Raw genomic sequence first — 25,363 nt, 5'->3', positions numbered from 1 at the left:
AGCACTTTCCAGCATGCATCAGGAAACCTTCTGGGGAGATGCTGTTCTCCTTTTTACGAGTGCGGAAACCAAGGTCCCAAGAGGTTAGGTGACTTGCCTAGGAGCATAAAGCCTGACTGTGGCCTTCATTCGAAGTCCTGTGCTGTTTCTCCTACATGACAGTCATTTCACGATCTAGCTGTAGTAGCAAGACTTATCACTTGAAACATTTAATGAGCAAAGCACGATCTTGTATGACAACTTGACGTGTAGCTATAAAAGCACTGAATTTTGCGGAACAGATGATGGTTTTTAAAATAGGCCCCGCTATGATGAGGTGCCAGGTGACCTGTGCCAGTATGAAGGACAGAAGTTTCTGCCGCCTTGTAACGCCACCACCGTGGCTGAGCTTCAGTTTCTCCAGTGAAATGGGGAACGTGTGTAAAGCTCCAGGCCCATCATAAGCACTCAGAAATGGAAGAGGAAATGCGAATGATTGGAAGATGGTTTTGGGCATGAGAGCCAGAGGGCATTGGTGACTGTCACCAGGACTGGTGTGGGCGGGCAGATGAGGCCGTGAGCTGAAGTGTCTGAGTGTGGTCTCAGCTGAGAGGGGGAGGCACACATTCGACAAACAGCGATCTGTGCCTCATAAATGCTGTGCTGGAGATGGAAAGATGAATAAATATAATCCCAGCCTCCCAGGAGGGACTGACACATACACAGGCTCTTGAGCTGTGCTGTGAAATGTCACCCCAGGGCCCCGCGGGGCTGTGGGTGCACAGGAGGAGATGGGTGGGGGGTGGTTCAGAGAAGGCTTCCCAGCGCTTTGAGGTGAGCCGTGAAGGTTAAGCAGGGGTTTGCTCACGGGGAGGGTGGAGCTGCAGAAAGGCACCGAGACGGGAATAATGCAGAACCACAGATAATGCAGAGCTGTTGACCTTTGCTTGTGACACCCATCAGGGCATTTTTCCCCCCCTTAACCTCAGCCCCACACACATTCACCCTCCTGCCTGGCTGCGCAGAGAAGCCGAGGCTCCCTGCGGGGCTGTGAGCACCAGTGCTGGGCATCGCTGGACGTGGCGGCAAGGAGGGGGCTCCTGTCGTCTGGGGCCTCCTGAGGGCCTGGCCTTGTGCGGCGGGCTCTGCGCGGTACATTGTTGTCCCTGTGTCACGGCTGCCCTGAGGGTACGAGGCCTGGCGTTTGCCTTCACCGGCTTTCCAGCTGCCTCGGGGAGCAAGAGTGCCCAAACATTGCCGTGCCACCGCCTCAAAGCCTAGAAGGACTTCAGGGAGAGGGGAGATGTGGCTGGCATGAAGACGGAGCAGAGGCCTTTGCGCAGGTGCCTTCACAAGACCTTGGGGGGGTGGGGGTGTGGATCAGGCGAGGGTCGCAGCACCAGCCGAGGCTCTGAGCAGCGGGTGTGAGTGGGCCGCCAGCCGGAGGTCGGGGAGAAGAGGCCTAGCCAGCCAGGGTTGGGGCGGGGGGGAGTCTGAGCTGGGGGTCAGTGAGAAATAAGATTGGGTAGGTGGGCTAGTCTGGATTCCCAGACATGGAGAACTCCAGCCAGAGGGCTCGTCAGGCTGCTGGAAAGTGGCCACACAGATCCGAGGCTTGCCCTTCACTCTGGTTCCGCTTCTGCTCTCCCTGTCCGAGCCGCGAGGTCTCTAACCCGGTGACTGCAGTGGCCCCTGAGCGGGCTTCTGGCTGCACTCCCCTCTGCCTATAATCAGCTCTCCACAGAGCAGCCAGAGGGACTGTGCGGAAATGTAAACCAGAACTCAGCATTCCCCTGCCTCAGACCTTTCAAGTGCTTCCTGACGAACCTGGCATGAAATAAAATCCAGGAGAAGTGTGGCTACACCTCTCTCTCGACTTCACTGCCCGCCGTCCCTCCCCTACTTCGCTTACACCAGCAGCCTGGGGTTCTCAGGTGCCCGCGGCTTGCTAGCCCTGTCCCCCCACAGGGCCCCTGCGCTTGCTCTCCCCCGCCTGGAAGACTGCCGCAGCCCGGCCCCCTGTCCAGGCCTTGGATCGGAGGTCATCTCTTCAGAGAAGCCTCCCTGGCCACCGAGTCTGATGTGCAGCATCCCTCTCCTCCCACATCAGACACTATTCTGGGGGCTGAGGACACAGGCCGGAGCAAGACAAGGAGACTCCTGGAGTCAGGGAGCTCGCATGCCAGTGTGGGGTGTTGGGCAGTGGACACAACAGTGTCAGGCAGTGATAAGTATCCTGAAGAAGATAAATAGGAGAGAGATGTGCTCCTTTGGATGGTCAGCGAAGGCCTCTTTAAGGGGGTGGCTTTTGAGCTGAGCAAATGACAAGAAGGAGCTTGCCTTTCAAAGACCAGGGGCCCTGGGGAGGGCATGTTTGAGGAACCTGGAGGGAAGAGAGAGGGAGGGGGAAGGAAGGAGGTGTGGTGTGAGAATGGAAGGGAGGACAGGGGTCAGGTTGGGTCGGGTTGGCCTTTGGGTTGGATTCTAGATGCTGTGTGGTGCCATTGAAGGCTTTTGATCAGGGTGACGTGGTCTGACCTGGGGAGGGATGCGCAGTCTGGGAGCCAGAGATGGAGAGTTGGCTCTGGCTTGGCACTGGCCTCAGTGAGCTGAGCAAAGCAGGTCCCTGGCCCACAGTCACTTGGCCCAGGTCTGTGAGAGCAACAGGTGCAGAGCTTCCAAGCAGACACCTGTGGCCAGGCCAGCAGTGGGATGGAAGCTCCAGCCTGGGAGAGCCGTTCCCAGGGAGGGGTGACCAGGGAGCGGGAGCAGAGCAGGAGGGGATGAGGGCACATGAGAAGTGGAGGGGCTGAGCGGATGCCAGGCTCCGCTGGACTCCTGCCTCTTCCTCCCCTGCCCCACCCCAGTGCCCGCAGGCAGGTGGTCACCGGACCTGTCCTGTGCACGCCTTGGTGCAGCCAAGTGCCAGGGCTCCGACATGCCTGTTCCCTGCTGAATCCTAGGGTCTCATGTGACCTGGGGGGCCGCCAGGCCCGGAAAGACCAGGCCTTGAATCAGAGAATCAGACTTTATTGTTAGGAAGGATGCTGGGGACCCAGTGAGGGATCCAGGTGGTAAGATGGAGAAAGATAAGGGGATTGGAGATCAAGAGACTTAGACTTGCTGGCTCTTACAGCAGTGGGGGGCTTGGCTTGCAGACCTGGGGACGGTCCTTGACAGTGCCGTGGAGAACACCTGGCAGGAAGGCCGGCGCATGCTCGGTGAGCAGTGACAGAGCCTGGCCCAACCCCCTCATCCCACAGAGGAGGAAGCAGAAGGCTAGAGAGGAAATGACTTGCCCACAGGCCAGGAGGCAACAGAGCTGGGGTTAGTTCAGGTCTCCCAAGCCCCTAGTCCAGAGGCCTGTAATGGTGTCAGTGGGTCTTCTTTCCCCCACCATTCCCTCGGGACCAGCCCCCTGTTCCCTCTGCAGGTGAGGCGGCTGCCTGTGGGCGCCCCAGCTTCTCTTCAGCTGGCCTCTGACCTCTGAGCACCTACTGTGTGTCAGCACAGCGGTGCAGGCAGGAGCTCCCCCCGCCCCCAGTGGTGCTGACAGGTGTGTGCGGGAGATAGACGTGTGAACAGCCATGGTCCAGACTGAAGTGACACGGGGAGGTGGCACAGTGCGGCGTGGGCCCTGGTGGCAGACGGGTCTTGGTTCTGGCCCTGCCACTTAAAATGTAGTGGTGACAAGGCCTGAACCTAAGTTGGGAAAGATCAGGAAGACCTCTGACTCAACGTAGGGGAGTGTGGATCTTTCTTGTAGTGACGGGGACTGGAGAGGTTTTGTGGTGAGGCATGATCACAGCTGGCCTGTGTTGAGGATGAAGGTTCTCCTAGCGGGTGGAGAAAGGACTAGAAGTTTCTCGCAGTGTTCTTGGCTCTGGGAATTCTCCGCCTCCTCCCTCCGTAGATAATTATCCTTCCTAAGAAACTGAGGAGATGGGAAACTGCAGGAAATGGTTTGGGACAAGGATTGTGTAGGAGTTGGGGGGTGGGGAATGAAAAGGATGTAGCAGGAGGGGGGATCATGCCTAGCAGCAGGAGGTGGCTCCCTTGGAAGGAGGAGGGAGGGAGCCTGGGCAGGCTAGGAATTGAGAGCAGAGTGGGCGGCTCCAGAGGAGCCAAGTTCCTCAAAGTTCCTCTGCTCCCCTGGTGAGGAAGGGGATGAGATTGACTGGCAGGGTCAGCTTTCCTGAGTCAGCGTGAGGCTGTGTGGCCCAGCAGCCTCAGCACCGGGCCAGGTGTCCGAGCCAAGGCCAGGCCCAGCTCTGGTGCTCAGCCGTCCTTCCACATCCGAAATTCCGTCACCGTGGGCCGGGCCGGTGAGGGCAAGTGGGCGTGTCCCGGGTACCCTGTCCTGGCACAGAGCACGCCTCCCGACCAGCTCCCAGCAGGCCCGAAGCTTTAGTGGTGGGCCGGGTCTCTGCTCCCCGTGGGCCTTGCTGGTGTGCTGAGGCTTCCAGGGAGCGAGGCTCGTGTCCACGTGAGCAGGTGCCGTGACTAGCAGTGAGGAGCAAGCGGGGGCAGGGCTGCCGGTGCAGCACCCGGAGGGGAGAGCGCCGAGGCCCCTGGAGGCCCCTGGAGGCCCCTTTGGTACAGTCGGTACAGGGTCAGCAGAGCCTGGTGGCTTAAGGTCGTCAGAGTCCAGCCGACCTGGCTTTGAACCCCAGCTGCACCACCTGCCAGCTCTCCGACCTTAGGCTGAGTACCTGACCTGTGAACATCATTCGTCTGTACATAACTCTCCCTTGCATGTTTTTTTAAACCTTTCCCCCCCTCTATTTAATTGAGGGATAATGTGCATAAATACATACAGAAGAGTGCACTCATCTTAAAGTGATCGGCTCAGTGGCTATTTACAGATGTTTGCGACCATGTTAACAAGCCAGTCAAGATAGAGGATATCTATGTACCCACCCCCCCAAAGTCCCCTCCTGCCCTTCCCGGTCTGTACCCCCACATTCCTCTGAGGTAACCGCTATTCTGAGTCCTGTCAGTATCAGTTGGTTTTACCTGTTCTTGACCTTGATGCAACTGGAGTCAGACAACAGGTACTCTCTTGGGTCTGGCGTCTTTCGCTCTGCCTATCCAGGAGGTTGCTCTTTGTTGTCACATGCATGAGAGCTTGTCCCTTCTGTCTCTGTGCAGCACTGCCTGGTTTGAAGAAGCCAAAGCGGCTCACTCGCCTGCTCCTGGGCATCCGGGTTGGCTCGCATTTTTGACAGTTAATGAAAAAAGCTGCTCTGAACATTCTTTATACTCTATAGGGTTTTGTGAAAATTAAATGAAATAATCTATTACGGTAAAGTGTTTAATACTGCGTTTAGACTTAGAGCACGTGCTCAAAAAACTTTTCTCCCGGATTTTTGTTGTTGTTGTTCATAAAAAGAAAAGAAAAATTCAAACACTACCTAAGTGTGTAAAGAAAAAATGCCAGACCTGTCCCTTTCACTCACCTGCTCCTTAGAGCTGATCACTTCACAGTTCAGTGTGTTTGTCTGGACTTTGCTGGTGTGTGAAGTTCTCTCTCTCTTTTTTTTTTTTTTAATTTATTCATTTATTTTTATTTGTTTAATTTTTTAATTTTTTTTAAAGATTTTATTTATTTATTTGAGAGAGAGAGAATGAGAGAGAGCAAGCACATGAGAGGGGGGAGGGTCAGAGGGAGAAGCAGACTCCCTGCCGAGCAGGGAGCCCGATGCGGGACTCTATCCAGGGACTCCAGGATCATGACCTGAGCCGAAGGCAGTCGCTTAACCAACTGAGCCACCCAGGGGCCCTATTCATTTATTTTTAGAGATAGAGAGGGAGAGAAAAAGTGTGCATGGTGGGGGGCGGGGTGCAGAGGGAGAGAGAAACTTAAGCAGACTCCGTGCTGAGTGCAGAACCTGATGTGGGGCTCGATCTTACCACCTGAGATCATGACCTGAGCTGAAACCAAGAGTCAGACGCTTAACTGACTGTACCACCCAGGTGCCCCTGAAGTTCTTTTTAATAAAAATAGTTTCATAGTTCATAGTAGTAATTATGCTGTTCTTATTCTTTTACAACTTTTTTTTATTAAGTCTGACTTTTTTTAAGAGTCCCCTTATCTGCATTGAAGGAGCAGCTTCAAGAGGGACGGACTGGGATGAGCTCCCGAACCAGTCTGTCGGGGCCTTCCACTCTGGCCTGGCAGGGCCGCTTTCAGGCTTTCCTCCGTGTGGAACCCAGGGTTTGGCTTCTGGAACCCTGGGTGCAAGTCCTGGCTCTCTTGTGCCCTATTTGGGTGTGTTCTTGGGCTTCTGTGCCCTGAGCTTTGGTTTTCTTGTCTTTAATGCAGGAGAACCCACACCTGCCTCATACGGATGCCATGAAGTCTAAATCTAAATGCGATAACATATAGGAAAGATTAATGTTAGGGTAGGAGATAACATATAGCAGAGTACAAAGTGAAAAGTGCAAGGTGGAAAGTGACGCATGTGTGCTGCTTAGTATGTAAAATCACGGGCTGTCAGAGCTAGAGGCCTCTGAGAAGTGAGCCCAGCCTGCCGTCTTACCTGGGAGGAAACCATGGTCCAGGGAAGGCTGCAGAGCCAGTGAGTGATGGAGCCAGAACCAAGCCAAGGGGGACAGCGGCCCCGCAGCTTCTGAGCTCCCCCGCCTTCCCAGCAGAGGGGGTGCCCGCCATCCTCTGGTCCAGGAGGGTGGGGAAGCAGGAAGGTGGGGCAGAGGCACGGGCGCTTGGGTGGGGAAGGAGATGCTGCCCCAGTCTAGGCTACAGCACCTTCTCCATCCTAACTGTGCCCCCAAACTCGGACCTCTGTCCATTCCCTGGCCCCACAGAGCTCACTTCCTCCCCTAAGGAGCCAAACCAGCACCCCTGCTCCCTGCCCCTTCCTGCAGATAACAGCCTGGAGTTGTGTAGTCTCTGAGGCTTCTTCTAGCTCAGTGTTTGGATCTCCTGAGCCTTCACGCCCAGCCCCCCCAGCTTTTATAAGAGGATAGAGAGGGTTCCCCGAGGCCTGTGAGCTGATGGCCTAGACTGAGGTCTGGAATCCGGAAGCAAAACCCTGACCAGTCTGGGCTCGTGTCTGTGCCTCATTCACCCTGCTCCTCCCCAGGAAGAATTGGCACAATGTGATTTGCACAGAACCGGCCCAGGTGGGCTCCCCTCCCCCCTATATTTGGCCAGCGCGCTCAGTACCAGGCGCACCGAGGCAGAAGTGGCTCCTTGGACTCTGGCTCCCGCCTCTTTTGGAGCCACAGTTCATTATAAAAGCACCGTGACGGTGATATCAGGTTGCTGGGCAGGGCCACTGGGAGTGCCCTGTTGGTCTGGGGTGGGGTGGGAGCCCTCGGATCCCCTTTCAGGGCGAAGCTGTGGAGTGACACGTGTTCTAGGGGCAGTGAATGGTAACATCACAGAACTCCCGAGCAAAGACCAGGAGGCACCGCCCCCTCATGCTGGAGCTCTCGCCTTGTGTGGCCCTGTTTTGGGCTCTCTGCCTTCAGCATCTTGGGTGGGCCTCACCTGATCCTGTGAGGCGAGTCGAGGTGTCCTCCGCTCATTTTATAAATGAGGAACCCGAGGTCGGGCGAGAAAGTGCTGGAACCGAGCAACCTTGAATCCTAGGAAACCAGAGTGAAAGAGCCATGTGAGGTTATCTGGCCCTGTCACCGCATGGCTGAGCAAACCCAGGCCCAGAGTGCAGGCACATGGGGATTGGCACCCAGGGCCAGTATTCTTTCCATTCCATGGATAATAACCATAGTTAGTACCATAGTGGGGCCCCCAGTCTGCTCCTTTGAATGTTCTGAGACAGTCTAGTTAGGGCCATCCTTTGGAGAGCTGAGAACATAGTCATCCAGCTTATTTTTCCTGTGGCTCAGATGAGGAACGTGGTTGAGAAATGCCCCGAGGACAAGCCTCCGGCAGCTCTGGAGTCCCTTCCTGGGCCTGAATCCCTCTTCACCCTGCCCCCTACCAGCAAGGTAGCCTTGGGCAGGTGGCCTAGCCCCTCTGAGCTGCAGGTTCCTCGTCGGTGATGTGTGATAGTGCCTCCCTCACCGGACGGTTTGAAGGTGAAGGAGCCCTCAGTGAGTGCCATGATCATCCACATCCCCATCTCAGGAAGATGCTGCGCTCATCTCATGACTGAGCTGCTCAGAAACAGGGCTCCAGCCTGAGTTCCGGGCCCTTCCTGTCCCGCCGTGCAGTGCTGCTTCCTGGTTCCTGCTGCCATAAGCATCCCCCCTCCCCCCCCGCCCCGCCCCATGCCGTGTACACGGTCATACAGTGGGCCCTGCTCAGGTGGAAGGCTTGCTTCGCTTCTTCCTGGGCACGGGACAGTGACTTCTGTGGGGCACACCGGTGGCCGGCAGGTAGGCAGGCCGGCAGCCTCTCCGCCTGCCTGGGACCTCGCCCCTGTGTGCTTGGCTCGTGACCAGTGGGCTCCCGGCCTCCAGCCAGGCCCTCCCTGCATGGCCCCATGTGGGCTAGACTCCAGAACCTCTGCCCTACGGATGAGAGCGGCAGCAGGAAGCAGTCTGACAGGTCATTTCCTATTGAGCAGCCTGGCGTGAGAGCAGCCCTCAGCCTTTGGGGTCAGGCCGTCCTGGAATCAAGTATCAGCTGTGTTGCTTCCTGGCTGAGTGCCACGGGGGCAAGTTCTTTAAACTCCAAGCCTCAGTTTCTCCTCTGGAAAATGGAAATAGTGCCTACCGTACGGCATTGCTGAGGCCAAATGAGTAAACACAGGGCTTGGTGACAGTTCTCCCTTCTCATGCTGGCACTCAGCTCGTGACCACACTGCGTCCCCCATGGCAGTGCGTGCAGGTGTTACGCAGGGGCCTTGCGGGCCTCACCCAGGCCTGGGAGGTGCCTCCAGGGGAGCTCTGTTACTCTTCCCTGGGGCACCAGCCAGCTCCTGGTCTCCCCTGGCAGATCACACACAGAGCCGGGGCATATTGGTCCTGCTGGGGATCTCAGAGGGACCCAGGAGTTTAGAGAGGGTGGGTGTCTCGCTCCCAAGGTCACATGGCAAGCAAGTGACAGCCTGAAGTGAACCTGGTTTCCTGTTCCCTAGCCCAGCAGGCTAGAAAGCCAGGGCTCAGAGCTGGAGGAAGCATGCTGGGCTGTGGCTCTGGAGTCGGAAAGCCCCAACTGTAGGGCCTTGGTTCAGTCTCTTCACCACTCCCTGCCTCGGTTTCCTCAGCTACAGAATGGTACCGAGGTCAGAGAACCTTTAGGGGACTCATGCAGTGAGGTGTACAGCACATCACAGCGAAGTACTCGGTAAAAGGTAGTTGTAAAAAAAAAAAAAAAAGGTGGGAGTAATGAGGGGTGCACTGTGTTCTACATGAGGACTGGCTTTGGAGTATGAGGCCTCGATGTGCATCCCGACTCTGCCAACACCTTGCTATGTGACCTTGGCCTCTCTGAGCTTTATTCTTTGCATCAGTGGAATGGAGGGGTTGGACTGGAATGGTCTCGGAAGGCCCTGTCTCCTCAGACCTCCTATGGCTTCTTACTGAGGTTCTTGTTGAACCCCAGGAGAGGCCTGACCTCCCTTTGCTGTTCCTGTCGCCCTGGGCCCTCCTGGCACCGGGACCAAGGCCTGCAGCCAGCCGTGTCCTCATCCTTTCTCTGCAGTGTCCTCTAAAGGGCAGCCTCTGAGCATGCTCAGCTCTCCCATCCACTCAGTACATCTCCTGGCTCTTAGAGGCCGGAGGTGACAAACTCCCAGTGGGCAGGGAGAGGAGACAGGGAGAGGCCCTCCAAGTGTGCCCTCTTGTGTTTCCCTCCTCATGATGCTCAGCTAGCTGGGCTGTTTTCAAAGTGTGTGGGAGCCTTTCGGGGCATCCCCAGGAGATGGATGCCTTGGGCACCTGCTTAGGGGAAGCTCTGGCCTCCCACCCTGCCAGCCTGACTCTGGGACCTGCCGCTGAGGTTTCGGGGAACCTGAATCTGCACAGCCCAGCTACATCCACAGCTCCTGTGACCTGTACTCAGATAGCCTGGAAGGCAGTTTTACAGATTTTAAAGGGGACAAGAAACAGGTTCAGTGGGGATCCAGAGGGCTTCTGCCTCCTCTCAGCCTGCCTCTGCCTCTCCTCAGCCTCCCCCCGACCTCGCTGTCTCCCCTCTGCCTCGACCCAACCTCCCCCCAGCCTCTGCTCAGCCTCACCCCGACCTCCCCCTCTGCCTCCCCTCCTGCCTCCCTTCTGCCTCCTCGACCCTTCCCCTCAGCCTCCTTCAGCACCTCTGTAGGCTTCTGCCAGCCAGGCTCAGCCTGGAACCAATGATGACAGGCACAGGGTAGCAAGCCCTGTTTCGGAGGGGCTGCCTCAGAGGGTGGCCCCATCTCCCGACTGGCTGCGCCCTGGTGCAAGCAGGTCTGTGGGCCTGGGGACCCGGGGAACAGAGATGAGACCGTTGCCCTTTGCTGAGAGTGTTCTTTGGCAGTTCTTTGCTCCAGATACATAATCTCATTGGATCCTCAGAACAGCCCTTGTGGTAGAAATGATTATGAGCCTGCTTTTCAGATGAAGAAACTGAGATTCACCTGAGACTCCGAGCACCTGCCAAGGAGAGACTCGGCTTGTAGGCGGCAGAGCCGGGAGACCAGGCCGCTGGTTCTCAGGATCATGCTGTCTCTTAACCACGGGGCTCCCTGCTGGCTGAGTTTGGGTTGAAACCTTGGACAGATCCCTGAGGCAACTGTACCTCTGCTTGTTTTTCCAGATGTCACCTTTCCCAGCTATGTCACTGACGATCTTCCTGCCTGCACGTGGGACTGCCTCCCCTGGCCCAGGTCCAGTTGCTCTGCCTCAGTCCTCCAGAGCTCTAGCTGTCACTTGACTGCTGGGTCCTCCTCTCACTAGAACCTGGCTCCAGTGGAGGGCCCAGCCCCTCTGGTGGCATGATATTTCTCTTGTGCTCTTGTGGAACCCAAGTCAGGCGGCAGCCACGCTGGGCCGCAGAGGAGGCCGAGCCCTGGAGACCAGACATGCTCTGCTTTCTGGGAACAGGGAGGCCCCTTGCATCCCACCCCTCCGTCCAAGACCTGTCTTTCTCTTTGTCACGGCCACCTAGCGCCATGAACCTTGCTTATCGCCATGCTGGAGGGGAAGGAGGTGAGAGGCTCAGGGCAGTACTGTGATTTGCCAGAGATCACAGAGAAGTTCAGGTTTAGAGCTGGGACAGAAGCCAGCTCCTGTGTTGGTAGACCAGGGCTCTTTACACCAGCCCGTGCTTCTGGCTGTCCTACTCCTCATGAAGACTGTCCTGGGCCCAGATACTGCGCTTGTTGGCGTGGACAGAGATGGTGAGTGTGAAGTGCTTTGTCCAGTAGCAGAGCTCATCGGTCAGATGTCAGAGCTAGAAAGGCTCTCAACATGCCTCTGAGGATGGGGAAGGCCAGAGAAAGGCATGGGCTCGTTCAAAGCACCTAGTAAGTTGGTAGCAGGGTCTAGATTGGAACCCAGGTCTCCGAATCCCCAGCCTGGGCTTGGCTCGGGCTCTTCTTCTCCCCAAATGTAGCTTTCTGGCATGTGGAGGTGGACCGGGGGTGGGCTCGCCCATCCTGCCGGAATCTGCAGGAGGCAGTGCAAGCTGCCCCCAGAGCCTAGACTTAATAACTCTGCGGCTGGACCGCTCTCCCCACTCCAGGGTGCTAGGCCGGGGTGGCCAGCACCATCTTCCATTATTTCTTTCCCGAGGCGCTTGCAGACAGGACTTTCACATCGTCCCAGACCAGAGCCTTTCAGTGACTCTGCCTGAGCACTGGATTGGGAGTCCACAGTCCCAGGTTTGTGACCTGGCTCTGCTGCTACCCATGTGATCTTGGGAGAGTGTCTGGACCTCTCTGAACTTCTGTCTCTTCATTTGTTGTCTGCTGCCCAGAGAAATGGCTGCTTTGTGCCCACCTTTCCCAGCTATGTCACTGAGGCTCTTCCTCAGTGGAAAGGTCATCACTTCCTTTCCAGCCTTCACTGTCACCTGTGCTCAGTAGAAACCCGCTACCTACACCATGCTTATTCCCCACACCGCCTACCTTTCCACATGCTGCTGCTTTGCCCAGAAGGCCCTCCCAGGGCACTTCTAACCCCAGCTCCGCCTTCAGGCTCAGGCCAGCTCAGCTAGCATTGAGTGCACACGAGCCCTACTGCCACACGCTGGAGACGAGGTTAAATCAGACTGGAATTCTGCCCTTGCAGAGTCATGCGGGCTCAACAAAGAAGTCTTGGTCTTTGCCACATGCCAGGCTCTGTGCTAAGTGCCGGAGCGTCAGAGAGGACTAGGACAGGGTCCCTGCCCTTGAGAGCCGTCTGGAGGGGGAGACAACCCGCCAACCACACAGTGTGAGCGGTCTCTTAATGGAGGGCTGCAGGATTCCAGACTCAAGGGTGACGAGTTTCTGCCCCGGGGGCCGTTTAGGGAAAGCTGCTGGAGGAACTGGAGTGCCTCTCCAGTAACCCACCAAACAAAGCCTCTGGTTTGCTCGGTGCTCTCCTATCTGTGGTCCTACATGGTCCTCACAACAACCTTGCTAGGTCATCAAGGCAGAAGATGATCAGATGAGCAAATTCTGATAGTAAGCCTACTGTGTGATGGACACAACTCTAGGTGCTGGGGGTACAACAGCAGTCGTGACAGTCTGCCCTCATGGAGGAGGACGGGGAACCCAGCATGCACAGACTTCAGGTAGTGGGGAGTGCTGTAGAGAAAGATAAACCAGGGTGAGTGGATAGAGGGGGCCTGGGGAAGACCTCCCTGAGGAGGAGGCATTTGAGCAGGGACCTGAAAGACGGAGGGAATCTGTTGTTCAACTATGTGGTGCAGAGTGTTTCAGGCAGAAGGAAGAGTAAATGCAAAGGCCCTGGGGTGGAATTGTTCTGTTCAAGGAAAAGCAAGGAGGCTGTAGAGCCAGAGAGGGGTTTGCCACTGGGTTGGAGGTGGGGTATAAGAGAAAGGAGTCACGATGATTCCAGGGTTTGGGACGTGAGCAACTGAATGATACTGGGGCAACGGGGACCACTATAGGAGGAGCATGTCTGGTGGTAGGGAAATGAGAGTTCAGCTCCTGTACCCTTGCCACTGCGAGTCCACCCCATGCGCACCCAGACACACCGGCCTGTGGGTCACCCGTGCCCACCCCTCCGGGCAGCCTCCTCATCTCTCAGGCCCTACGCCACGCTCAGTCCCCTGAGAGTCATGTTCTCTTGTCGATGTCTTTCTGGCCCTTCTGAGAGGTCACCGAAAAGCCCAAGTTGAGGGGGAGCTGACAACTCTTCTTTATCGCTGCCCACAGATCCTGTGAAGCACTGACTGAGCTGGGAGGGGCGGAAGGCACCCCGCCATGCTTCCCTGGGTACTGTCCTCTCTCTCCCACCCAGCCAGCGCCTCTGAAGTCTTGTCTTGTTCTCCCTTCAGAGCATCCCCCCCCGCCCCTCCCCTGGAGCAGCTGAAAATGGGATGCTGGGCCTTGCTTTCTACAGGGCTGTTGTCCTGGAAATGGTAGAATTTCTCTTTGTGTTGCTTTGATGATTTTGTGAGCAAGTTCAAGTTATATATAATGGATCTAATTCACTGTTAAGCTTCTAAGCTGAGTGACATTCACCTGGAAAGGACATGAACGACAACAGGTATTTGGTATACTCAATTTCAGTTTTCTCCTAAATTTGCATTTTTGCAAACACTACCCCACCCCCACTAAAGGAAAAGAAAAGAGAAATCCAGCTTTCCCAAGGTCTAAAGTTTCTGGAAATGGAACCTCTCTTACAGAGCATCTTGTTTCTTCCCCTGTGGGCAGGTGTGCTAGGGGCTCCTGCAGGTCCTGAGAACAGTCTTGGAAGGAGGAGGGCCGGGGAATGGGGATGGGCAGGGGAGAGGAAGCCTCACATCTGGGGAGCCACCCACTGGGCACCTGGAGAGGAAGGGGGGGTGGCTTAAGTCCAGGTTTTATTCCAGCTCAAGCGTTCCATGCTTTCACTTCTCCACACTGCATGGTTGAAATTCGGGGAGCCGAGAAGGGCCTCCTTTGCAAGGGGTGTGATTTAGGTTTCTCTGATGCCGATGGCCCCACTGGGTCAGGTGAAGGAACAGAAGAAGTGGAAGCAGAGGCCCTCGGTTTCACTGCCAGCCACAAGGGCAGGGCCTGCCTGGGGCTCTTCGTGGAGGATCTCAGTATGAGAAACCAGCCTTCATCCTGATGCTGTCATGGAGGGACTGTTCAGTATCCTATGGCATGGGCAAGGCCATGGGTAGGGTGAGATCACTCCAAAGGGGCTGGGGAGGCAGTGGGAGAGGAGGTAATCTTGGGTCTGAGCCACTGCTCTGGGACCTTGGGGCACGTAAGCGGTCATCTGTCTGATGTTCTCTTTACTTATCTTAAAATGGGGGATAATAATAATACCTCCTGCATTAGGGTTGTTGAGAAAATTAAATGAGATGCTTCAGTAAAGTGTTTGGGAATTTTGTACACCGACCTGTTCATGGTGTGGATTTGAGGGTGGGAGGGTGTCTTGTATAGCAGGTGAAGGGAAAGGAGGAGAATCACTGGGAGATCCTCCTCCTCCTTATGTACTTAGATCCTGTTGGGAAAAAGTTTTAAATGACCATGCGTTCTGTTTACAGTCATCAAAGTACTGTATTTCCATTTTGAAAAAAAAAATCAAAAGAAACCAGTATGTATAGTATGGACCTGCCAGGGACCCAAACCAGCCACAAGTCTTTGGAGCCTGAGGTCCTACCCCACCCCCCTGAGCTGCCATCCTCACTGGCTGCCTGGAAACCTCTGGCTTGCCAGGCCCTATTGTTGCCTCCTGGAGCTCTGTATCTAGTCAACACACACGGACTGTTTACTGCAAGTCCCTGGTCCCTGTCCCTCCACCCCCCTTCTCTTGTGACTCATCCTCCACCTCGAGACACAGGGACTCTCAATCCCATGCCTTTCCTGTGGGGGGGTGGGGAGAATCTGCTGGAGTGAAGTTCATCCAAAAATGTTTGTGGGGCGCTTAGGTGATTGGGAGGCTGGGCTGGGTACCAAGAAGTGCCGCCCCAGTGGGGTGAATTGGGGTCGGGGCTGCTGAAGTGCGTCCTTGAGACCCAGGAAAAAGGCCAGTGGGAGCGAAAGGCAGGGTAGGAGTAGAGCCTGGCTCAAGGCCGGGTCAGGGGCATTGGGGGCCAGACCTGCAGGTCAGGGGACCCTCCGAGGCCTGCTGGATCCCCTGACTCAGTTCCTTGCGTGGCCTGCCTGCTCCATCTGTGAGCCAGTGTCTCCCTCCCTGGACAGTCTCATTCCCATGCTGGCTGGAGGTTTCAGGGTCCTCAGAGGACTACTGAGATCCACTCTCTGCTCATTTGTTCACACTCTTCCCCCTCTGGTCTCCTGCCCACGAGGCCCAGCTTCAACCCCACGTCCTTTAGGAAGCTTCCACCATTCCCTGAACCTGGTTTTCCTGAGCATCACCCTGTGGGCCCCAGGGCCGTGTGCTGGGATGCCAAGCAGACTAGAACACCTAGCTACAGAGCTCCTGGCTGCACGGTTAGGAGGAGCACCTGACTCAGCTTGGGGCGTTCGGGAAAGGCTTCTCAGAGGAGGTGACACCGCCACCGTTAGGGAAATTAGGTTTTGAAAGGTGGGTGGAAGTTCAAGGTGAAAAATAGTTTCCCTCTGTGTGCACAGAATTAGGGTTGGGGTTTGAGGACTTCTGGCAAGTGGAGTTCAGGGATTGGGGATGGTAGGTTAAGTGCTGAGGGTTAACCCTGAGCTCGGCCAGCTCCCTGACCCTGGAAACCTGATCATAGCACCTGCTCTGGAACACCTCTCCTGCGAGGTCTCTGCGAGGGCCCGGCTGTCGCTGTGTCACTCTGCCTATTGCTTTCAAGTCTCCTCGGCCACCAGGGCCCCCCCAGCCTAGGTGGCATTTCTGTCCTTCCCTCTTCTTCATCAGTCATCTCTCATGTCAGTCTGCTGCTTCGCAAAGTACGTGTTGCTTCTGTGTCCAACCCCTTGATTCTCACTTGTCTACACATGAGGAAACTGAGACCGGTCTGTGGGGCGATGATTTGCCCAGAGCATTGTGGTTACTAGAGGACCGAGCGAGGCCTCGAATCCAGGTGTCGGCCTCCTGGTCCAGTCTTCTTTTCTCCACACCTCAGGCAGCCTAATACATGCCGTTTGTGTTCTCAGAGAGCTTTTTTAGCTCATTTCCTACCCACACTCGATGTTCGGGGGAGGTGGAACCCTGTCTCCCTGGAGCGAAACAAGCAAGAAATAGAGGTGCCATGCGGAAGACGAGAGGGGGAGGCATGGAGAGCCCGACTCCCCCGGCCTGGGGGACGAGTCCTGCCCAGGTACTTGGAACAGACTTATTTATGGCTGCATCCACAACGGAGGCATATTGCAAACTGGAATGTTCTTCCCCTTGATCCCGACAGGCTTTGTTTCCATCAACGCAGCATGGCACAAAAAGCTGGCAATCTGGAGACCTGGGTTCTAATTTTGCCTCTGCCACTTGCCAGCTAGGCAGCCTTGGGCAAGTCACTTCACCTCTCTGCTCCTCAGTCTCTTCATCTTTCAAATGAGGGTCTGGGTACAAGAGAGGAAACGAGAGGAGCTCCATAGAACCCCCAGTGCAGGACCTTGTATCAGACACTCGGGAGTGTCTAGTAAGTGCTTTTCTTCTCTGTGCTGGAGACTGTATCTTCAAGTGAGTCGTGATCAAATACAATATCACTGAGTGGGCATTATCAGTTTACATGTTTAAAAATTGTCATTCATCGGGTGGGTCCCGGAGGCCAGGAGCTCTTCCGTGACACTTACACAGCTCCCCTGGGGGTGGCGGCATCACCCCAGTTACAGAGGAAGGACCAAGATTCAAAGACACATGCAACATGTATCATGTGGCATCTCCCTTGCTCTACACAATAGCATTCATATTTGGATATTGGCAAAGGCTTGGTGAAGACAGCCTGCCTTCTTATTTCTCTTTCCTTTTTTCCTTGTTTTTTATTTATTCATTACCCTTAACATCTATTCACTATGTGCAGGATACTTGTCCTGGGCTGTTTAGAGGATAGAGACCCTAGAATGACTCTCCTGCTTCTCTCTCTTTCTCTCGCTCGCTCTCTGGCAAACTTCTCTTGATCCCTCAAAGCCCAGTCCAAATGGTCCCTGCCCTGGGAACATCACCTACTCTTGAAATTTAGCCATCCCCACCTCCTTCCTCTTTCCTACACTCATCATCTAAAGGGCAGCTTTATCTCAGTTCACAAATAGTTAATGCCTACTATTATGCTGGAAGCTGGAGACCCAGATGACTCTATTCCACCCGTAGGGAGCTTAACGCTCAGTGATGGACAAGTTTACCCCAACAGGTCTTGGTAATGTAGAGTGATTCATGTTATACTTCGGTTTTGAAGAAAATTATACTAATAATAGCAGTCACCGCTTTTTGCTAACATTGGGCACCAGCGATGTTTGGCATTCTTTGCCCCGATTACTTCCTCTTGTACTCCAGACACCATCTGGAATAGGCTTTTACACAGATGGGGAAACTGAGAGTAGAAGATAAAACAGAAATGCCCAAGGCTGCCCAGCTATGAACCCTGATTAGAACCCAGGGAGGCCTGGCTCGCATGTCTTTGTCTCTGCTGGTCTGTTTATCAACCTGCTGGGACACTGGCTGAGTGTGTTCTGAGTGTGTCCTTTTTCCTTGGTCCTCATAGCTGACGTTGATGGTGGAAAGAATCGGAGCTCCTCCTACCCCAAAGGAGCCTCCAGCCCCAGCAGAGACTGGAGCTGTATACAGATCACGCAGACAGGGGCTGAGCATTCTGATCATTCCCACCTCCTGCCTTAGAAATTTAGCCAGTAAGACTGAGCACTTCTGGCAGAGTTAACTTGGGAGGGCTTTCTGGAGGTGGCAGACCTAAAAGATAGGAGGGATTTCCCAAGGTTCTTACTAGCCAGTGGAGTGGAAGGGGAGCAGTGGTGAGACTTCCCTGGAGGAGAGCTCATGGAAAGAATACCATCTCTGGCCCTCTCAGAGCCTCTTTGGGCCTGGGCACTGACGCTCCCCTTAGAAACAAAATAAGGATAAAAGCAGAGATGATGTGATGAGTGGCTAAGAACACAAACTCTGGAGCCAGACTGCCTGGGTTTGAGTCCGTGATCAGCTACTTGACTTTGAGCAGGTTGCTTAACCTTTCTGTCCCTCAGTTTCCTCATCTATGAAATGAGGGGATGGTCATTGTGACCCCAGAACTGTGATGAGGTGCGAATGAGATAAAAAGTATCTGAGCGCCCCGCTGTAAACTGTGGAGTGCCAGGTTTTCGTTGGGAGGTATTACCTTTCAGGACTAGTTGAGACTGGTTGCTGGGGCAGTTGAAGAGGGAGTTAGATAAATGGAGTCGTGTGCAACCAGGAATCCCTTGGGACCTGGCCGAGTTGCAGCCCCAGAGCAGTCCTCAGGCCTGGAACTAGGGCGGCAGAGCCCCTCCTCGCACACCCCGGGGTCTCTGGTGACCAGCACGGGTGCGCCAAGGAGGCCCCTGCCCCGGCACTCCCCTCTGACTGCCCCGCCCCGGGGAGAGACACAGGAAGTGGGATCTGGGGTGTCCGGTCACCCTGGCAACCGAGGGTGACGTGGAACAGCTTTGCCTGCTGCTTGCTCCATTGCCCCAGTCTCAGCAGATGGGGACCGTCCCAGGGGGTGGAAATAAGCTTTCTCACGGTGGAGCGCAGCGAAGCTGCAGAGGCGCCAGGAGCCCCTCGCCAGTTTGAGGTTGGCTCAAGTGTCTGTTCAGTGTGCCTCCGTGTGTGTGTGTGTGTGTGTGTGTGTGTGTGAGAGAGAGAGAGAGAGTGAGCGTGTGTGAGAAAGGGTGCGAATGAGTGTAAGAGTGTGTTATAAGAGCTAGAGTGTGGATGAGTGTAAGAGGGAGTGAGCGTGTAAGAGAGTGGGTGAGTATAAGAGCGAGGGAGTGTGTGTAAGAGTGGGTGAGTGTGAGGAATGTGTATACGAGCTAGAGTGAGGCTGAGTATGTGTACAAGGGAGTGTGTAAGAGTGCGAGAGCACACGTGAGAGTGGGGAGTGTGTGAGAGAGAATGTGTGGGGATGAGTGTGTACGAGGGAGCTGGTGAGCGTGTAAGAGGGCGAGAGAGTGGGTGAGTGTGTGTGTCCTTCCGTCCCCTGCAGTTGCCAGCACTGGACACGGAGCCACCTCTGCCCTCCCTTGGCGGGGACTGTGTGGGCAGGTTCGCCCAGCGGCTCGGACACGAGGAACTCCACACCTTCTCGCGTCCCTGCCCTGGGAGGACTGGATGCCCCCCAGGAGGCCGTGTGGTTTGAGAACTCCCCGCACCTGGAGCTTCCTGCATTCTCACGGTGGAATGGTCATGTGACATTGGCAGGTCACCGGTTGTCTGTGAGTCTCAGTTTCCCTGACCGAGGAGCAGAGGGTTTGGATGATCTCCAGAGTCTGTCCCAGCTCTCCTGGCTCTGGATTTGACTCTAACTGCCTCTGCCCCACCCCACATGCCATCCTGGTGACATCACGGTGCCACAGTTTGGGCCCTGGGAGTTTTGCCTTATTTCTTGGCATCTTGGGATCTCACCTTAACGGTGGGCTTTTGTCGGGGGACTGGGGGCCCCAACCGTGCCCCTTTCACCACACCTGGTGTCAGCAAACTTCCTGCATTTTAAGGAGACTCTTCAGGGCTGCAGGGTGGGAACAGCTGGTGGAGTCAGGGCCTTGGAAGGGGGACAAGCCAGAACAGGCCCACAGCCCCCCCCCGCCTACACCGCTGTGCCCTTCCCCACCCCCCGGAAGCTTGCTTTTCAGTAATGTGCTGCCTACCCGAGGTAAGGAGCCAAGAGTGGATCCCAGACCTTCCTCTTAAGCCCGGGCCCCTCCCTCCCCTGCCCTTGCCCGTCAGGGCCTGCTCGCCAAGAGGCAGGACCGACACAGGAAGACCCGGGGGGACTGGCTCTGGGAACATGGCTCCAGCCCCAGGTACTGTGGGAGCCAGCTTCTGTGGATGGAAGTGCACTGCACCCAGGTCAGGAGGCCCAGGACCTAGCAGTCCTTGGTGGCCTGGGCCTGTCGTGCCTCCTCTGAGCTCCAGGTTTTACCTCTGTCAAACAGGAATGCCAGCCGTCTCTTAACCTAGTGAGGGAGGCCTGGTGGCCCGAAGGTCCTGAGACTGGGACAAGCTGTTCCCATGAGTTTGTCATGGAGGTTCTGACTCTGAGGCACCTCTGTGTCCCCAGTGCACACCACCAGCCCGGCTCAGAGAAAATACCCACGTTTGAGTAAAAGATTGAGTAGCTCTCTCTACTACAGATATTCTAAGCTAGAGTAGAACTTCTCCCTTAGACTCTGGGGAAGCCACTGAGTCTTGCCAAGCCCCAGCTTTCTCTTCTGCAAAGTGGGGACAATGTGAACCCCACAGGGCGATTGCGAGGACTAAAGAGATGCTCTGTGCTAGGTTCCCAGCACAGTGCCTGGCTTGCGGTGCACCTTCAGGAATAATGAGCGTTCTTCATGTTCCCACTCTTGGCTTGTTTCACTTGTCCCCTTACCCCATCCCTCCGTGTGGTCCTCATCTCTGGGTCTGCAGTGCACAGTGGGGTACTTTCGGGGGCCAGGCAAGCTTTGATGGCAGAGAGGGGTGGGAAGGCATTTTTAAAGTGTAATGTGCTAGGCGGAGGCAGAGGCTGTCCACTACTTGCCCTGGGCTGTCTCTTCAGACTGTGCCTTTTCCTCTTGGTGCTCACTTCCAGCACAGGTGCTCAATTCCAGGCTAGGGTGTGGAGGTCAGCTGGACTCCTGGCCTTGAGAAGCGGCTTCCTGGTGGCTGCCAGGGTTCTGCTCCCCTCGACCCCCTCACCATCCTATCTCCCCTCCAGGGCAGTGCACGTCTCTGGGTGTGGTACTATTGTCCTGTCTTCGCTGCTCCTGCCTGGGTTGTCTGACCTTGCTGGGTGCCAGGGAGAGAGAGGAATTGGGACAGCGACTGTGGATTGAAGGTTCGAGAAGGAGAGGCACCAGAGAAGGCCTCCTGCCCTACCATGAGCAGACGGGTGGTCAGGGAATGCTTCCTGGGGCAGGAAGCAGGTAGAAGCCTGTGGTGTCAGCCACACACAGTAGGGATAGAGGTACAGGAATAGTGTTCTGGGGAGACAGACTAGACCAGGCAAAGACCTGCAGGCAAAAGAGGATGTGGCTCCTTTAGGGGGAGATGTCCCTTCCAGTGCACCAGCCAACCGAACACTGGGACTTACTGGTAGACACTACAAAACTGGGGAATTTTTCAGCAAGAGGTGAGTTTGGTCAGGTCCGTTTTGAAGCCAGGAGAATGCACGTAGCAGCTCTGGGGTTCTCTCCTGGCCTAGGATGGAGACGTGTTTTTTTCCAGCATGTTTTGAGTATCTCCTGGGAGCTTGGTGCCAGTGTTCTGGGCCTAGCTTGTGTTTCGAGTGAGTCTTGACTTGTAGTTCTGCTGGCACTACCCAGATTAGTGCTCGAGAGTGGGAGGGGCTTTGGGCATGGGGAATGATGTTTCTTCTCCTTCCCAAGGATCTCAGGGGTAATAAGAGCCAAAGCCTGGCCAGGTGGGTTATCAGGGAATTATGTGAGTAATGGCCTAGCCCTGTGCATTTTCAAATCAGTAGATACTTACTGCATACCTCTTATGTCCCTAGCCCTGGGCATCTGATTATAAACAGGGAATCTGCCTGCACAGAGCATGTAGGCTAGGGAGGGGAGGAGGAAAGCAAGAGCTTTCACCTTGAACAAAGTATCATACTTTCTTAACCAAGCTGACCCTGGGGTTTTTGGTACCCAGCATGCAGATAGGTGCTGGGGTCTTGTCTACCTACCTCCCCACCCCAAAACAAACCAGAACCCCTTAGGGAGCTTGGGGCCAAACCTGGCACTGAGAGAGTACCTCTCAGAGGGGACTTTTTGCTACTTCCTAGCTCTGGGTTTGGGGCCCTAGGGTGGGCCGGTGCTGCTGGCTCGGGGAGAGGGTTGGCGGGTCTCAGGCAGAGGGGCATGTTTGTGCCTTGATGAGGAGGGAGAGCAGGGGTCGACTTACAGAACTTAGGAGTTTGATGGGAGCTGGGGGTTCAGACCTGGGTTCTGTCCTGGTCCTGCTGCTAATTTGCTGTGTGCCCTTGGGCAAGTCCTTTCCCCTTTCTGAGCCTCGGTTGCTCCATCTCTAAAGTGGAGGAGATTAGGCTAGAAACAGATGGCAGATAGGTTTTGTCTCACCTGCAAATTTCATTAATCGCTGTTTGGCTTCTTGAGCAGCTCTGTGGGCTCGGCAGGAAAGTGCCCGAGTCTAGGAATGGAGGTGTAGGTAATGCCCTTGGATACCTGAAGCCTCGGTAATTAGTGGATCATTTCTGCCTTCTGGAGGCATACAGAGCTGCTTCTTTATACCACTCTGACAGAGACAGGGATAACATCTGTATATCCTTTGAGAAAAACACTTCAAAAACATTGTCGCTTACTGTATACAGCAAACCGTGGGAAGCTGGTATTACCACTTCCATGTCCCGGGCAAGGAAGTCAAGGCTCAGAGAGTTACCAGAGCGGCCCTTTGAGGCCGAACCCTGTCACCAGCTGCTCTTATCTCCAGCCCCGTCCCCAGCCTCGCGTCCCGGCTCGCCGCAAGCCCATGGCCTCCTGTTCTCTCACCCTCCGCAGGTTTCCATGTGATCCCCACTATCTCGAGCATCGTCCCAGAGAGCTGCCTGCTGATCGTGGTGGGGTTGCTGGTGGGGGGCCTGATCAAGGGCGTGGGCGAGAAGCCCCCCTTCCTGCAGTCAGACGTCTTCTTCCTCTTCCTGCTGCCGCCCATCATCCTGGATGCGGGCTACTTCCTGCCGCTGCGGCAGTTCACGGAGAACCTGGGCACCATTCTGATCTTCGCCGTGGTGGGCACGCTGTGGAATGCCTTCTTCCTGGGCGGCCTCATGTACGCCGTGTGCCTGGTGGGCGGCGAGCAGATCAACAACATCGGCCTCCTGGACAACCTGCTCTTCGGCAGCATCATCTCCGCCGTGGACCCCGTGGCCGTGCTGGCCGTCTTCGAGGAGATCCACATCAACGAGCTGCTGCATATCCTTGTCTTCGGGGAGTCCCTGCTCAATGACGCCGTCACTGTGGTGAGGGGCCCAGAGCCGAATCCAGGTCCAGAGTGAATCCCACCTCCACCCGCTAATCACAGTAGCAAAACAGCAGATGTCCCTTCCTGCTGGCTGTGTGCCAGGCATCGTGCTGAGCACTCGACGTGCATTATTTCATGTAATCCTTGTGATGCCCTTAGGAAGTGCTTTTTATTCTCCTTTACCGAGGAGGCAGCAGGCCCACCAAAGTCAGACGACTTGCTGAACATGTGATAGGACCAAGGTGTTAGAAGCCAGATCTGTCAGACGTCAGGGCCTGAGCTCCTGGCCTTTCCAGGCCATACCCTCTCTGTCCCTGACTTGGACTGTGAGATGAACTTGGTTAAATTATGTATCATCTTTAGCCTTCATTTTACCCTTTATAGGCTGTTGAGCCTGGGAGGGCCAGTGCAGCTGTCCTGTTGGCTGCACCCTAAGTTACAGTTCGGTTTGTGCAGAGTTCAGAGGCAGCCGTGGTGGAAAGGGACCCTGCCCTCAAAACCTCCAGGAAGGGCGCCTGGCTGGCTCAGTAGAGCATGTGACTCTCGATCTCAGGGTCACGAGTTCCAGCCCCACGTTGGGCATGGAGCCTACTTTAAAAAAAATTAAAAATAAAATTTACTATAAAAAAACCAAAAAAAAACCCCTCTAGAAAGTGATAAAATGGATTGGCCTGAGGTTGGCCACTCGCTTATTATGTGATCTTAGGCAAGTGACTGTACCTCTCTGGGCCTCCGCTGCCTGTGCTGACACATGCCCTCCCCCCCAGCCAGTTTCCTCAGGAAACGGGCACGTGTATGTGCACACTCAGTCGTGTTGTGAAAACACCCCCATTCTCCTCCTCGTTGGACCCCTCGGAGAGTAGGAAAACACAAGGGCACGTGTGCACGCTCACACACGCACCCCCTCTTCACCCACCCCCAGTCCCTCCGGAAGCCGCACTTCAAAGAGACAAAGTAGAGGTGGTCGGCAGGCGGCCTCGGCTTCCTCTCCTCTTCCTCTTCCTCCCCTGCTGCCTTCGTTGGGTCCTTGTGGAGCCGGGAGAGCAGCAGCCTGATCTAAGCAAGCAGGCCCTGGTGCTGGGCCTTCTAGCACCAGCTCTTGCCTCAGTTTCTCCGTCTGTAACAAGGCCCGTCATCCTCCCAGGGTTCTTACAGGGGTCACACCAGTGGGTACCACAGACAAAGCCCTCCCCAGTTGGATCTGGGTCTTGGGGTTTAGGTTGGCCCTCCTGGGGAGCAGTGGGGCTGTGGTTTTGTCAAGTGGTACCTCAGTCTGGCCAACGTGGGCCTATGGCCAAGTCTCCCCAGGTGGTGGCAGTGTCAGTAGGAATTGCCCGTGCTCACTTCCTGTCTGAGCACTTCCTGTCTGAGCACTTCCTGTCTGAGCACTTCCTGTCTGACTCTTGCCTTATCTAATGCGCACAGAAACTCCATGAGGTTGGCACTGCAATTATCCCGTTTTTCCAAGTGAGGAAACTGAGCTACTGATACAGGTTAGGGAACTGGTCCAGGGTCATTTTAGCTGCTAAGTGATGGTAAGTGATGTAGCTGGGCTTCACACCCACACGGTGGGAGTCCAGAGCCCCCACACTTACCACTCTGCCGCGCTGCCTCTCTACTCCCATTGACAGTACAACCAGGTGGGAAAGGACGACCTTGCCCTCTCTACCTGCCCCATTGGTCCAGGGGGTAGACCCTGGGGACCCATGAATCTCCTCAGGCCAGGAGTGAGTGTACGTAGCCTAGGGCTGAGAACGCACCTGTTGTCCACTGCTGGATCCCTGCCCCGTCTCTCAGACGGCGATGGCCCAGGCAACACTGGGGACGGGCCAGTGCTCGGTCTCTCCCCTTCTTGCTTGGCCCACGTCAGGCCCTTCCTAGAGCTCTGGGCATGAGGGTGAGTGCCCTGTTCCTGACATTAAAGCTGAAGGCAGCCCCTGAGCTGCATGGTCTCAGGTCACTTCTCCTACCCACGCCTCCTTGCCTTTAGGTCCTGGGGGCTTTGGAGAGTTCCCTCTCAGCAGTTCTCAGGTCCTCTTCCCTCTCTCTCAGCACCCCAGGCCTGGGAAGTCCCCAGCCGGTTTCCTGGCAAGCTGCCTAGGAGTAGGCCCAGTAGCCAGGGAGCCGGCACCTAAGTGCAGGCAGAACCTCAAAGCTGCCCCCGTCCAGGAGGGCCTGCCCCCTGCTGTAGGGAACAAGCTCTGGGCCTGGTTGT

At 55.6% G+C, this 25,363-nt stretch overlaps 1 protein-coding gene and 1 long non-coding RNA gene across 2 annotated transcripts in view; both read left to right on the top strand.

Moving 5' to 3' along the window:
* Window positions 1–25,363, top strand: part of LOC145721212 (uncharacterized) — a 229,064-nt gene that overhangs the window by 35,750 nt on the left and 167,951 nt on the right. The gene's annotated exons all lie outside the window — the stretch shown is intronic.
* The window catches only part of SLC9A1 (solute carrier family 9 member A1), a 49,094-nt gene that overhangs the window by 13,083 nt on the left and 10,648 nt on the right, over window positions 1–25,363 (top strand). The window contains exon 2 of the mRNA XM_006739546.3: window positions 22,686–23,146. Within this exon, the coding sequence (XP_006739609.1) occupies window positions 22,686–23,146 (461 nt within the window). The remainder of the gene's footprint in view (window positions 1–22,685; window positions 23,147–25,363) is intronic.

The sequence above is a fragment of the Leptonychotes weddellii genome, chromosome 4 (genome assembly GCF_054177405.1).
Source record: "Leptonychotes weddellii isolate Sample4059 chromosome 4, ASM5417740v2, whole genome shotgun sequence".
Taxonomy (NCBI): Eukaryota; Metazoa; Chordata; class Mammalia; order Carnivora; family Phocidae; genus Leptonychotes; species Leptonychotes weddellii.
The sequence above is the reverse complement of the archived record's forward strand: the minus strand, read 5'-3'. Positions and strand labels throughout refer to the sequence as shown.